This window comes from Anolis carolinensis, unplaced genomic scaffold (assembly GCF_035594765.1).
Source record: "Anolis carolinensis isolate JA03-04 unplaced genomic scaffold, rAnoCar3.1.pri scaffold_7, whole genome shotgun sequence".
Lineage (NCBI taxonomy): Eukaryota > Metazoa > Chordata > Lepidosauria > Squamata > Dactyloidae > Anolis > Anolis carolinensis.
The window spans coordinates 38,826,996-38,842,123 of NW_026943818.1; the positions used below are offsets into that span (position 1 = coordinate 38,826,996).

The window sequence follows — 15,128 nt, forward strand, 5'->3', positions numbered from 1 at the left end:
AAAAAACCGTTCTCATCCAAAAGCTTCCCCTCTCCATAAGCCTTCCAAGAAAGAGACCCCAAAGTTTCTCACCCCACAGAAGTCTCTTCTCCCAAAGGCCCCCTTTTTAAAAAGCCCAAATATCCCCCTCCCCATAAAAGCAGGACCCCCAAAGTTTCCCTCTCCAAAAGGGTCCCCAAAACGTCTCGAAAAGGAGCCTCTCCAAAAGGTCTCCCCAAAAACCGTTCTCACCCAAAAGCTTCCCAAGAAACACCCCAAAGTTTCTCACTCCACAGAAGGCTCCCCAAAGTCCCTTCTCCCAAAGGACCCCCAAAGTTTCCCCTCTCCATAAGCCTCCACCCCACAAACCCCAACGTTTCTCTCCCTCCAAAAGGCTCCCCAAAGTCTCGCCTCTCCAAACGGCCCCCCAAAACCTTTCACAGCCAAAAGCTTCCCCAAACCTCCACTCTCTCCGTAAGCCTCCCCAAAAGGCTTCTCCAAAAGGAGCCCCAAGGACCCCCTTTTCCAAAAGGCTCCCCAAAGCCTTCTCCAGGAACCCCCTTTTATAAAGAGCCCAAACATCCCCCTCCCCAAAAAAGGGGACCCCCAAAGTTTGCCTCTCCAAAAGGGTCCCCAAAGTGTCTCCAAAAGGTCTCCCCAAAAACCTTTCTCATCCAAGAGCTTCCCAAGAAACACCCCAAAGTTTCTCACCCCACAGAAGGCTCCCCAAAGTCTCTTCTCCCAAAGGACCCCCAAAGCTTCCTCTTTCCATAAGCCCCTAAAAAAATACACCCCAAAGTTTCTCACCCCACTGAAGGCTCCCCAAAAGGACCCCCAAAGCCCCTTCTCCCCATAAGCCTCTTCTCCAAAAGGCTTCTTACATCTCCGCTTTCCATAAGCCCCCCAAATTTTCTCTTCTCCAAAAGGTTCCCCCAAAATACATCTCCTCGAAAAGCCCCCCAATAAACAAAACCCTTTCTCACCCGGTTTCTCCTCCCTCTAAAAGGAAAAACCCCAAAGTTTCCCTCTCCAAAAGGCCCCCCAAAACCTTTCACGCCCCAAAGCTTTGCCTTTCCATCATCCTCTCTCCATAAGCTTCCCCAAAACCCTTCCCCAAAAGCTTCTCCAAAAGGTCCCCCAAAAATCATCACCCAAAAGCTTCCCATCTCCATAAGCCCCCCAAAAAACAAACCCCAAAGTTTCTCCTCACCCCAAATCTCCCAATGGATCCCCAAAGTGCCTTCTATCCATAAACCTCAAAGTCTCTTCTCCCAAAGGCTCCTTCCGTCTCCCCGTTCCATAAGCCCCCCAAATCTTCCCTCCTCCAAAAGTCCCCCAAAGTCCTTCCTTAGCCACCAACACCCCAAAATCCTTCTCGTCCAAATGCTCCCCAAATCTTCCCCTCCCCTAAAGGAAAATCCCCGAAGTTTCTGTCTCCAAAAAGCCCCCCAAAACTTCTCCAAAGGGTCCCCAAAAAACCTTTCTCATCCAAATGTTTCCCCTCTCTGTAAACCTCCCAAGAAACACCCCAAAGTTTCTCACCCCACAGAGGGCTCCCCAAAGTCCCTTCTCCCAAAGGCCCCCCAAGCTTCCTCTTTCCATAAGCCCCCCAATAAACACAACCCAAAGTTTCTCACTCCACAGAAGGCTCCCCAAAGTCTCGCCTCTCCAAACGGCCCCCCAAAACCTTTCACAGTCACAAGCTTCTATAAACCTCCACTCTCTCCGTAAGCCTCCCCAAAAGCCTTCTCCAAAAGGAGCCCCAAGGACCCCCTTTTCCCAAAGGCTCCCCAAAGCCTTCTCCAGAAGCCCCCCTTTATAAAGAGCCCAAACATCCCCCTCCCCATAAAAGGGGACCCCTAAAGTTTCCCTCTCCAAAAGGGTCCCCAAAATGTCTCCAAAAGGAACCTCTCCAAAAGGTCTCCCCAAAAACCGTTCTCATCCAAAAGCTTCCCAAAAAATAGGCCCCAAAGTTTCTCACCCCACCGAAGGCTCCCCGAAGTCCCTTCTCCCAAAGGACCCCCAAAGCTTCCTCTTTCCATAAGCCCCCCAAAAAATACACCCCAAAGTTTCTCAACCCACCAAAGGCTCCCCAAAAGGACCCCCAAAGCTCCCCCTAATAAACAAAACCCTTTCTCACCCCAAAAAGAGGAAAAACCCCAAGTTTCTCTCTCCAGAAGTTTCCCCAAAGCTCCTCCAAAAGGAGCCCCAGAGGTCACTGGGATGAGCATTGAATGGCCTTGCAGCTCCAAAGCCTGGCTGCTTCCCACCTGGGGGAATCCCACGAATATTCCAATGGGTCACTGGGATGAGCATTGAATGGCCTTGCAGCTCCAAAGCCTGGCTGCTTCCCACCTGGGGGATCCCACGAATATTCCAATGGGTCACTGGGATGAGCATTGGAAGGCCTTGCAGCTCCAAAGCCTGGCTGCTTCCTGCCTGGGGGAATCCCACGAATATTCCAGTGGGTCGCTGGGATTAGCATTGAATGGCCTTGCAGCTCCAAAGCCTGGCTGCTTCCCACCTGGGGGAATCCCACGAATATTCCAATTGGGTCACTGAGATGAACATTGAATGGCCTTGCAGCTCCAAAGCCTGGCTGCTTCCCACCTGGGGGAATCCCACGAATATTCCAATTGGGTCACTGAGATGAACATTGAATGGCCTTGCAGCTCCAAAGCCTGGCTGCTTCCCACCTGGGGGAATCCCACGAATATTCCAATTGGGTCACTGAGATGAACATTGAATGGCCTTGCAGCTCCAAAGCCTGGCTGCTTCCCACCTGGGGGAATCCCACGAATATTCCAATTGGGTCACTGAGATGAACATTGAATGGCCTTGCAGCTCCAAAGCCTGGCTGCTTCCCACCTGGGGGAATCCCACGAATATTCCAATTGGGTCACTGAGATGAACATTGAATGGCCTTGCAGCTCCAAAGCCTGGCTGCTTCCCACCTGGGGGAATCCCACGAATATTCCAATTGGGTCACTGAGATGAACATTGAATGGCCTTGCAGCTCCAAAGCCTGGCTGCTTCCCACCTGGGGGAATCCCACGAATATTCCAATTGGGTCACTGAGATGAACATTGAATGGCCTTGCAGCTCCAAAGCCTGGCTGCTTCCCACCTGGGGGAATCCCACGAATATTCCAATTGGGTCACTGAGATGAACATTGAATGGCCTTGCAGCTCCAAAGCCTGGCTGCTTCCCACCTGGGGGAATCCCACGAATATTCCAATTGGGTCACTGAGATGAACATTGAATGGCCTTGCAGCTCCAAAGCCTGGCTGCTTCCCACCTGGGGGAATCCCACGAATATTCCAATTGGGTCACTGAGATGAACATTGAATGGCCTTGCAGCTCCAAAGCCTGGCTGCTTCCCACCTGGGGGAATCCCACGAATATTCCAATTGGGTCACTGAGATGAGCATTGAATGGCCTTGCAGCTCCAAAGCCTGGCTGCTTCCTGTCTGTGGGAATCCATTGTTGGGAGATGTTAGCTGGCCCCGATGGGAGAAAGAACTCTTTGCCTGTTGGGGGCGAGTCTGAGTGTTGCTGTTGGCCAGCTTCATTAGCATAGAATAGCCCTGCAAAGTCAATTATTCATGATGGTACTATCTGCATTAGAGGTCGCCGCCAGGCTGTTGCTGCCTGGAGGCACCCTCCGTGGGAGAACTCTTGTCTGTTGGAGGAAAGTGTGAATGTTACAATTTATCGCCTTGATTACCATTGGAAGGCCTTGCAGCTTCAAAGCCTGGCTGCTTCCTGCCTGGGGGAAGCCTTTGTCAGGAGGTGTCAGCTGGCCCTGATTGCTAGGTAGGAAGCAGCCAGGCTTTGAAGCTGCAAGGCCACTCAGTGCTAATCAGGGTGGCCATGGACAGCAAGGCATGATCTGGCATGATGCCACATGTGTAATATGATCTGGCATGATGCCACATTTGCGATGATGCCACATGCGCAATATGATCTGACACGATGCCACGTGTACAATGTGACCTGACGTGATGCCACATGTGCAATATGATCTGGCATAATGCCACATGTGTAACATGACCAGACACGATGCCACATGTGAAATATGATTTGGCATGATGCCACATGTGAGATATAACCGGACGTGATGCCACATGTGCAGTATGACCTGACGTGATGCCACATGTGCAATATGATCTGATGTGATGCCACATGTGCAATATGATCTGGCATAATGCCACATGTGTAATATGACCAGACACGATGCCACATGTGAAATATGATCTGGCATGATGCCACATGTGAGATATAACCGGACGTGATGCCACATGTGCAATATGACCTGACGTGATGCCACATGTGCAATATGATCTGATGTGATGCCACATATGCAATATGATCTGGCATAATGCCACATGTGTAATATGACCAGACACGATGCCACATGTGAAATATGATCTGGCATGATGCCACATGTGAGATATAACCGGACGTGATGCCACATGTGCAATATGACCTGACGTGATGCCACATATGAGATATGACCAGACACAATGCCACATGTGCAATATGATTTGGCATGATGCCACATGTGTGATAGAACGTGACATGATGCCACATGGGCGATATGACCTGACGTGATGCCACATGTGCAATATGACCTGATGTGATGCCACATGTGCAATATGACCTGACGTGATGCCACATGTGCAATATGACCTGACGTGATGCCACATGTGCAATATGATCTGATGTGATGCCACATGTGCAATATGATCTGGCATAATGCCACATGTGTAATATGACCAGACACAATGCCACATGTGCAATATGATTTGGCATGATGCCACATGTGTGATAGAACGTGACATGATGCCACATGGGCGATATGATTTGACGTGATGCCACATGTGCAATGTGACCTGACGTGATGCCACATGTGCAGTATGATCTCACATGATGTCACATGTGAAATATGACCTGGTGTGATGCCACAGTGCAATATGATCTGATGTGATGCCACATGTGTAATATGACCAGACACAATGCCACATGTGCAATATGACCAGACGTGATGCCACATGTGTGATAGAACGTGACACGATGCCACATGTGCAGTATGACCTGACTTGATGCCACATGTGCAATATGATCTGGCATGATGCCACATGTGAGAAATGACCGTACGTGATGCCACATGGGCAATATGACCTGACATGGTGCCACAAGAATGTGAATGTACATTATTGTTGTTGGTGATGGAGGAAGGCACCATCCGATCCCTCCCGACAGATGGCCATCTAAACTCATAGCTTCACAAAGAAATAGGCCTACAGAATCAGAATCATAGCATCCCAGAGTTGGAAGGGTCATCCAGTCCAATCACCCTTGTGCAATGCAGGGTGGCACCATCCGATCCCTCCCGACAGATGGCCAAGGAAGGCGAACTCCGCCAGGGTGGCGTAAACAACCCTGTGGACGCTTGCTGGAACGGACGGAGGCGTGGGTGGCCACAATAGCCACCCTGTGTCCGTGCAAACAGAGAAAAAAGGGCTCCTTTGTCGACAACACTTGGGTCCTGGCCACAAATAAAAATGGCAAAAAAAAATTACTAATATGTGGGCTGGGAATGCTCTCTAAGGGTCTCAATAAGAGGCGGGATGGCCATCTGTTGGGAGGGCTTGAACTGTGTTTTCTTCCTGGTGGAAGGGAGTTGGACTAGATGCCCTTTGGGGTCCCTCCCAACTCAAAACTGCCTGGGAATATAGTAGAGTCTCCTTCTCTGGAGATTTTTGTAATGAGGCTGGATGGCCATCTTTCGGGAGTGCTTTGATTGTGTCTTTTCATCCACACCCATGCCCTGCCCTTTATCATTCCGGTCCAACTGCATTTTTTTTATCACGCGACGACGTGGTTTGTTGTCTGAGGGAGTTCCTATAGAGTGAAAAACTCCATCCAAGTGTGTTCTGTTTGGCCAGATTGCTCTGGATGCATCATGGATGGGGTAGAGTGTCCTCCCTGGCTGTAGGGTGAACTACAACTCCCACTATGGTGGGCCAGTCCCCTCAAACCCCTCCAGGAGGTTGGGTTAGTCAGGGTATTCTGTGTGCCAAGTTTGGTCCAGATCCATCGGTGGTATCCCCATATGTTTGCTGTGTGCCATAGAAAAGAATAGGAAAGGGTTAAGGGAGAGGCAGTGGGCGGGGAAATGCAAATACCACACCAGTGGAGAGAAAGGAACACTGGGACGTCTGTGGTGGAAGAAACAGAAAATCTAGGAGGAAATGGTCCCCATATGTTTGCTGTGTGCCATAGAAAAGAATAGGAAAGGGTTAAGGGAGAGGCAGTGGGCGGGGAAATGCAAATACCACACCAGTGGAGAGAAAGGAACACTGGGACGTCTGTGGTGGAAGAAACAGAAAATCTAGGAGGAAATGGTCCCCATATGTTTGCTGTGTGCCATAGAAAAGAATAGGAAAGGGTTAAGGGAGAGGCAGTGGGCGGGGAAATGCAAATACCACACCAGTGGAGAGAAAGGAACACTGGGACGTCTGTGGTGGAAGAAACAGAAAATCTAGGAGGAAATGGTCCCCATATGTTTGCTGTGTGCTGTAGAAAGAAATAGGAAAGGGTTAAGGGAGAGGCAGTGGGCGGGGTCATGCAAATTCCACACCAGTGGAGAGTCAGGAACACCAGGACTTCTGTGGTGGAGGAAACACAAACAATCTAGGAGGAAATGGTCCCCATATGTTTGCTCTGCCATAGAAAAGAATAGGAAAGGGTTAAGGGAGAGGCAGTGGGCAGGGTCATGCAAATTCCACACCAGTGGAGAGTAAGGAAGACTGGGATCTCTGTGGTGGTAAAAAACTTTAAATCTAGGAGGAAATTGTCCCTATATATTTGCTGTGTGCCATAGGAAATAATAGGAAAGGGTTAAGGGAGAGGCAGTGGGCAGGGTCATGCAAATTCCACACCAATTGAGAGAGGTAGGAACACTGGGACGTCTGTGGTGGAAGAAACAGACAGTCTAGGAGGAAATTTTCCCCATATGTTTGCTGTGTGCCATATAAAAGAATAGGAAAGGGTTAAGGGAGAAGCAAGGGGCGGGGTCATGCAAATTCCACACCAGTGGAGAGTAAGGAACACTGGGACATCTGTGGTGGAGGAAACACAGACAATCTAGGATGAAATTGTCCCCATATGTTTGCTGTGTGCCATAGAAGAGAATAGGAAAGGGTTAAGGGAGAGGCAGTGGGTGGGGTCATGCAAATTCATTTTCATCTTGTCTCTCCGCAGACAAACTCTTCGGGAAGCGTCTGCTCCAGGCCGGGCGCTACATCATGTCCCACAAATCCTGGATGAAAACGGTGCCCACGGAGAACTGCGACGTGCTCATGACGCTGCCAGGTGCGTGCCGCGGCGGCGGAAAAGCCCAACCCCATTCCAGAATCTAGATTGAGGCCTCAATGTATTGTGCTTGGGAGTCGTGGTCCCGCTCTGTTCTGCTTTTGGTCATTTTTGGAGTCCAGTTCTGACCCCAATGGGACTACATCATCATTATTATTGTTATTATTATTATTATTATCCACCTCTCAAGGCTCAATGCAGGTTACATTATTATTATTATTATTATTATTATTATTATTATTATTATCCACCTTTCAAGGCTCAATGCAGGTTACAATATTATTATTATTATTATTATTATTATTATTATCCACCTCTCAAGGGTCAATACAGTTTACATTATTATTATTATTATTATTACTATTATTACTTATCCACCTCTCAAGGCTCAGTGCAGGTTACATTATTATTATTATTATTATTATTATTATTATTATTATCCTGCTCTTTAGGCTCAATGTAGTTTACATTATTATTATTATTATTATTACTTATCCACCTCTCAAGGCTCAATGCACGTTACATTATTATTATTATTATTATTATTACTTATCCACCTCTCAAGGCTCAATGCAGTTTACATTATTATTATTATTATTATTATTATTATTATTATTATTATCCACCTCTCAAGGCTCAATGCAGGTTATATTATTATTATTGTTATTACTTATCCACCTCTCAAGGCTCAATACAGTTTACATTATTATTATTATTATTATTATTATTATTATTATTATTATTATTATTATTATTACTTATCCACCTCTCAAGGCTCAATGCAGTTTACATTATTATTATTATTATTATTATTATTATTATTATTATTATTATCCACCTCTCAAGGCTCAATGCAGGTTATATTATTATTATTGTTATTACTTATCCACCTCTCAAGGCTCAATACAGTTTACATTATTATTATTATTATTATTACTTATCCACCTCTCAAGGCTCAATGCAGTTTACATTATTATTATTATTATTATCCACCTCTCAAGGCTCAATGCAGGTTATATTATTATTATTGTTATTACTTATCCACCTCTCAAGGCTCAATACAGTTTACATTATTATTATTATTATTATTATTACTTATCCTCCTCTTTAGGCTCAATGTAGTTTACATTATTATTATTATTATTATTACTTATCCACCTCTCAAGGCTCAATGCAGTTTACATTATTATTATTATTATTATTATTATTATTATTACTTATCCACCTCTCAAGGCTCAATGCACGTTACATTATTATTATTATTATTATTATTATTACTTATCCACCTCTCAAGGCTCAATGCAGTTTACATTATTATTATTATTATTATTATTATTATTATTATTATTATTATTATTACTTATCCACCTCTCAAGGCTCAATGCAGGTTATATTATTATTATTATTATTATTGTTGTTGTTGTTATTATTCTTTCTTATCCACCTCTCAAGGCAGGTTACAATGTTATTATTATTATTATTATTGTTATTATTATTCTTTCTTATCCACCTCTCAAGGCAGGTTATGTTATTAATATTATTATTGTTATTGTTATTATTATTTCTTATCCACCTCTCAAGGCAGGTTACAATATCATTATTATTGTTATTGTTATTATTATTCTTTCTTATCCACCTCTCAAGGCAGGTTATGTTATTAATATTATTATTATTGTTGTTATTATTATTATTTCTTATCCACCTCTCAAGGCAGGTTACAATATTATTATTATTGTTATTGTTATTATTATTCTTTCTTATCCACCTCTCAAGGCAGGTTATGTTATTAATATTATTATTGTTGTTATTATTATTTCTTATCCACCTCTCAAGGCAGGTTACAATATTATTATTATTGTTATTATTATTATTCTTTCTTATCCACCTCTCAAGGCAGGTTATGTTATTAATATTATTATTGTTGTTATTATTATTTCTTATCCACCTCTCAAGGCAGGTTACAATATTATTATTATTGTTATTATTATTATTCTTTCTTATCCACCTCTCAAGGCAGGTTATGTTATTAATATTATTATTGTTGTTATTATTATTTCTTATCCACCTCTCAAGGCAGGTTACAATATTATTATTATTGTTATTATTATTATTCTTTCTTATCCACCTCTCAAGGCAGATTATATTATTATTATTCTTTCTTATCCACCTCTCAAGGCAGGTTACATTATTATTATTATTATTATTATTGCTGCTGGAGCTATTACTATTATTGCGCATTTCCCACTTCTCAAGACAGGTTACATTATTATTATTATTATTATTATTATTATTATTGTTATGGTTATCACTTTCCCGGCCACTTCTCTCCCCCCGCCAGACACCACGGACGACCACACGCTGCTGTGGCTGCTCAACCACGTCCGCCTGGGCATCCCCGAGCTCATCATCCAGATCCGGCACCACAAGCACACGCGGGTCTACGCCTTCTTCGTCACGGCCACATACGAGAGGTAAACAATGTCCCGGTTTCTCCCTCCTCTGCCTCCTTTGGTCCTCAGCTTCCTTCCTTGGCTGCAAACAGATCTAAATTGAATCTCGGATTGAATCAAATGCAGACGAGCCATTTATTGGGAGCGTTGAACCCATTTACATTAATATTGCTAATATTGCTAATATTTCTATTCCAGTTGGATTTCGGACTGAATCAAATGGGGACGAGCCATTTATTGGGAGCGTTGAACCCATTTACATTAATATTTCTAATATTTCTATTCCAGTTGTAGGCATGTCCAATCGATGAAAAAAATGTTTCAATTCTCGTTTCTAAAGTAGGGGGCGCTGGCGCTTCGATATAGAAAGTATTTCAGAATTTTTCACCCAAAAATTTAGGATATTTCCGAAAATTCGTAATGATTCTAAATGTATCTAAAATGGCAATCGCCAAAAATAGGAACCGGGGGGGGGGCATTTACAGGGCTCTCCCGCCCTCATTTCTTGAGCCATCCTCATCAAATTTGGTCCAGTGGGAGAACACATTCAACACTCTTAGCTCAACAAATTGCAGAACGTTTCCTGACTCCTATGATTTTTGGCGAATTTTAATACCTTTTTATAATACACTGGACCAGTGACCATGCCAAGCAATGCCCTGGCAAGGAGTGCAAAGATACTTTGAAAACTATAAACTCCCTTGCTATATTTGTAAGCAAGAACTCTGGAAATCAATGGTGTTTCTGGCTATGTGATCCCACAAGCCTTCTTAATGAAATAGACTATTGATTCCGCAAAGGTATGCTATGATCCAGCAAGAACTATTCTTAACAAAATTGAAAGCTAGATAATTTTTTTAATAATACGGAAAAAAATAACAAAACATTAAGAGACAATTAGAGAATGGGCCAACGATGGTTCAAATAACATTGCCGGTTGTGCTGTGAGACAACGTCTTGGAATGCGTCTCAAAAAGCGAGAACAATCCGATATAAATCCGATGTAAGATTCAAAATGATTTTTTGGACATACCTATCCAGTAGGATCTTGGACTGAATCAAATGGGGACGAGCAATTTATTGGGAGCGTTGAACCCATTTACATTAATATTTCTGATATTTCTATTCCAGTTGAGTCTTGGACTGAATCAAATGGGGATGAGCCATTTATTGGGAGCGTTGAACCCATTTACATTAATATTTCTGATATTTCTATTCCAGTTGAGTCTTGGACTGAATCAAATGGGGATGAGCCATTTATTGGGAGCGTTGAACCCATTTACATTAATATTTCTGATATTTCTATTCCAGTTGGATCTCGGACTGAATCAAATGAGGACGAGCCATTTATTGGGAGCATTGAACCCATTTACATTAATATTTCTGATATTTCTATTCCAGTTGGATCTCGGACTGAATCAAATGCGGACAAGCCATTTATTGGGAGCGTTGAACCCATTTACATTAATATTTCTCATATTTCTATTCCAGTTGGATCTTGGACTGAATCAAATGAGGACGAGCCATTTATTGGGAGCGTTGAACCCATTTACATTAATATTTCTCATATTTCTATTCCAGTTGGATCTTGGACTGAATCAAATGCGGACAAGCCATTTATTGGGAGCGTTGAACCCATTTACATTAATATTTCTCATATTTCTATTCCAGTTGGATCTTGGACTGAATCAAATGCGGACAAGCCATTTATTGGGAGCGTTGAACCCATTTACATTAATATTTCTCATATTTCTATTCCAGTTGGATCTTGGACTGAATCAAATGGGGACGAGCCATTTATTGGGAGCGTTGAACCCATTTACATTAATATTTCTCATATTTCTATTCCAGTTGGGTCTTGGACTGAATCAAATGGGGACGAGCCATTTATTGGGAACGTTGAACCCATTTACATTAATATTTCTCATATTTCTATTCCAGTTGGGTCTTGGACTGAATCAAATGGGGACGAGCCATTTATTGGGAGCGTTGAACCCATTTACATTAATATTTCTCATATTTCTATTCCAGTTGGGTCTTGGACTGAATCAAATGGGGACGAGCCATTTATTGGGAGCGTTGAACCCATTTACATTAATATTTCTCATATTTCTATTCCAGTTGGGTCTTGGACTGAATCAAATGGGGACGAGCCATTTATTGGGAACGTTGAACCCATTTACATTAATATTTCTCATATTTCTATTCCAGTTGGGTCTTGGACTGAATCAAATGGGGACGAGCCATTTATTGGGAGCGTTGAACCCATTTACATTAATATTTCTCATATTTCTATTCCAGTTGGGTCTTGGACTGAATCAAATGGGGACGAGCCATTTATTGGGAGCGTTGAACCCATTTACATTAATATTTCTCATATTTCTATTCCAGTTGGGTCTTGGACTGAATCAAATGGGGACGAGCCATTTATTGGGAGCGTTGAACCCATTTACATTAATATTTCTCATATTTCTATTCCAGTTGGGTCTTGGACTGAATCAAATGGGGACGAGCCATTTATTGGGAACGTTGAACCCATTTACATTAATATTTCTCATATTTCTATTCCAGTTGGGTCTTGGACTGAATCAAATGGGGACGAGCCATTTATTGGGAGCGTTGAACCCATTTACATTAATATTTCTCATATTTCTATTCCAGTTGGGTCTTGGACTGAATCAAATGGGGACGAGCCATTTATTGGGAGCGTTGAACCCATTTACATTAATATTTCTCATATTTCTATTCCAGTTGGGTCTTGGACTGAATCAAATGGGGACGAGCCATTTATTGGGAGCGTTGAACCCATTTACATTAATATTTCTCATATTTCTATTCCAGTTGGGTCTTGGACTGAATCAAATGGGGACGAGCCATTTATTGGGAACGTTGAACCCATTTACATTAATATTTCTGACATTTCTATTCCAATTGGATCCTGGACTGAATCAAATGGGGACGAGCCATTTATTGGGAACGTTGAACCCATTTACATTAATATTTCTGACATTTCTATTCCAATTGGATCCTGGACTGAATCAAATGGGGACGAGCCATTTATTGGGAGCGTTGAACCCATTTACATTCATTATTTCTATTCTGATTGGATCTTGGACTGAATCAAATGGGGATGAGCCACTTATTGGGAGCGTTGAACCCATTTACATTAATATTTCTATTCCAGTTGGATCCTGGACTGAATCAAATGGGGACGAGCCATTTATTGGGAGCGTTGAACCCATTTACATTCATTATTTCTATTTTGATTGGATCTTGGACTGAATCAAATGAGGATGTGTCTTTTTGGGGGTGATTTGCTCCTTCTTAATGTCCGGTCTTGTCTCCTCAGTTTGCTCCGAGGGGCCGACGAAATCGGTCTACGGAAGCCGGTGAAGCCCGAATTCGGGGGAGGCATGCGCAGCTTCTCGTGCGAGGAGGATTACATCTACGAGAACATCGAGAACGAGCTGTATTTTTTCACTTCTCAGGTGAGAACTAGCCGGGACACACTCCTCCACCAAGGCGACCAAAGCTGCCTCCGTCCCATGAAAGTTTATTGTTGTTGTTATTGTTCTTTCTTGCGCAGGAACGCCAGAATATTATCAGGTATTGGCTGGAGAACCTGCGAGCCAAACAAGGGGAGAGCCTGCACAACCTCCATTTCTTGGAAGGGCAGCCCATCAGTGAGTAGGGATCAGGGCCTCTGGGGTGGAGGGTGGCGAGATCCCATTAGTGCCGGCTTGGGATTTTTTTTCTGCCAGTGTAAGTTGTCTAGTGCATTTTTGACATCTAGAATAGCCCGATCCACCAATGTAAACCATGGTGTTGACCTCGTAAAGTTGGGACCTACCTATCTGTAGCACACTGTTGCCTGCCCTGGGATTGAAATCGCCAGCCAGAGCTCTCCCTTAACCCTTTCCTACCTATTTTATTGTGCCTCTCCCTTAACCCTTTCCTACCTATTTTATTGTGCCTCTCCCTTAACCCTTTCCTACCCTATTTTTGTGCCTCTCCCTTAACCCTTTCCTACCTATTTTATTGTGCCTCTCCCTTAACCCTTTCCTACCTATTTTATTGTGCCTCTCCCTTAACCCTTTCCTACCCTATTTTTGTGCCTCTCCCTTAACCCTTCTCTCCCCCTTTTATGGTGCCGCGCCCTTGACCCTTTCCTACCCCTTTTATGGTACCTCTCCCTCAACCCTTTCCTACCCTGTTTAATGGTGCCTCTCCCTTAACCCTTTCTTACCCTTTTATGGTGTGTCTCCCTTAACCCTTTCCTACCCTTTTTCGAATGGTGTCTCCCCCTTAACTCTTTCCTACTCTTTTTATGGTACCCCTCAACCCTTTCCTACCCTGTTTAATTGTGCCTCTCCCTTAACCTTTTCCTACCCTTTTATGGTGTGTCTCTCTTAACCTTTTCCTACCCTTTTTATTGGTGCCTCTTCTTTAACCCTTTCCTACTTTTTTATGGTATCTCTCCCTTAACCCTTTCCTGTCCCTTTTATGCGGCCTCTCCCTTAACCCTTTCCTACCCTTTTTATGGTGTCTCTCACTTTATCCTTTCCTGCCCTTTTATGCTCCCTCCCTTAACCCTTTCCTATTCTTTTATGGTACCTCTCCCCTAACCCTTTCCTACCCTTTTTATGGTACCTCTCCCATAACCCTTTCCTACCCTTTTTATCGGGCACAGCAAATAGAAAGGAATTGATCGACAACTGAACATCCTGGAGCGGGTTGGGGTACTGACAATAGACCGGGACCAAACTTGGCACACAGAACTGCCATGACCAGCTCAACATACTGGAGGGGTTTGGAGGGGACTGACCTTTGTAGTTCACCTACATCCAGAGACACCTTCCTGACCCTTCTCCCTCTTCGCAGTCCCAGAACTGGCTGCTCGCGGCATCCTCCAGCAAGTCTTCCCCGTCCACGAGCAACGGATCCTCAACCGGCTGATGAAGTCGTGGGTACAAGCCATTTGCGAACCCCAGCCTTTGGGTGAGTCAGCGGCCGGAGATCCTGGGAGTTGTAGTACGAAAACTGTGCACTTAAGTGTCTCTAGCACAGGCAGAAGAAGAATAAATTATTATTATTATTATTATTATTATTATTATTATTATTATTTTATTATGACACAGCAAGCAAGATAGATCTGCTGGATTTCATATCACAAAATCACAAGTCGAACACTTCCCAAGTGTCTAGGACTGTGCGATGTATTTTCGGACAATGCGCGCAGATCCCAGCAGGGTGGCCTTTTGCAGCTGGCAGATCGTAATTTTGTCAATGTCTATTGTTTCCAAATGCCGGCTGAGATGT

General features: G+C 43.6%; 1 protein-coding gene across 2 annotated transcripts in view; it reads left to right on the plus strand.

The window, feature by feature from the left end:
* The window catches only part of ano8 (anoctamin 8), a 49,739-nt gene that overhangs the window by 1,086 nt on the left and 33,525 nt on the right, over positions 1 to 15,128 (plus strand). For both annotated transcript variants that reach the window (XM_062959203.1, XM_062959204.1), the window contains exons 2-6: positions 7,249 to 7,359; positions 9,698 to 9,830; positions 13,159 to 13,297; positions 13,396 to 13,492; positions 14,691 to 14,807. In XM_062959203.1, coding sequence (XP_062815273.1) covers positions 7,249 to 7,359; positions 9,698 to 9,830; positions 13,159 to 13,297; positions 13,396 to 13,492; positions 14,691 to 14,807 — 597 coding nt within the window. The remainder of the gene's footprint in view (positions 1 to 7,248; positions 7,360 to 9,697; positions 9,831 to 13,158; positions 13,298 to 13,395; positions 13,493 to 14,690; positions 14,808 to 15,128) is intronic.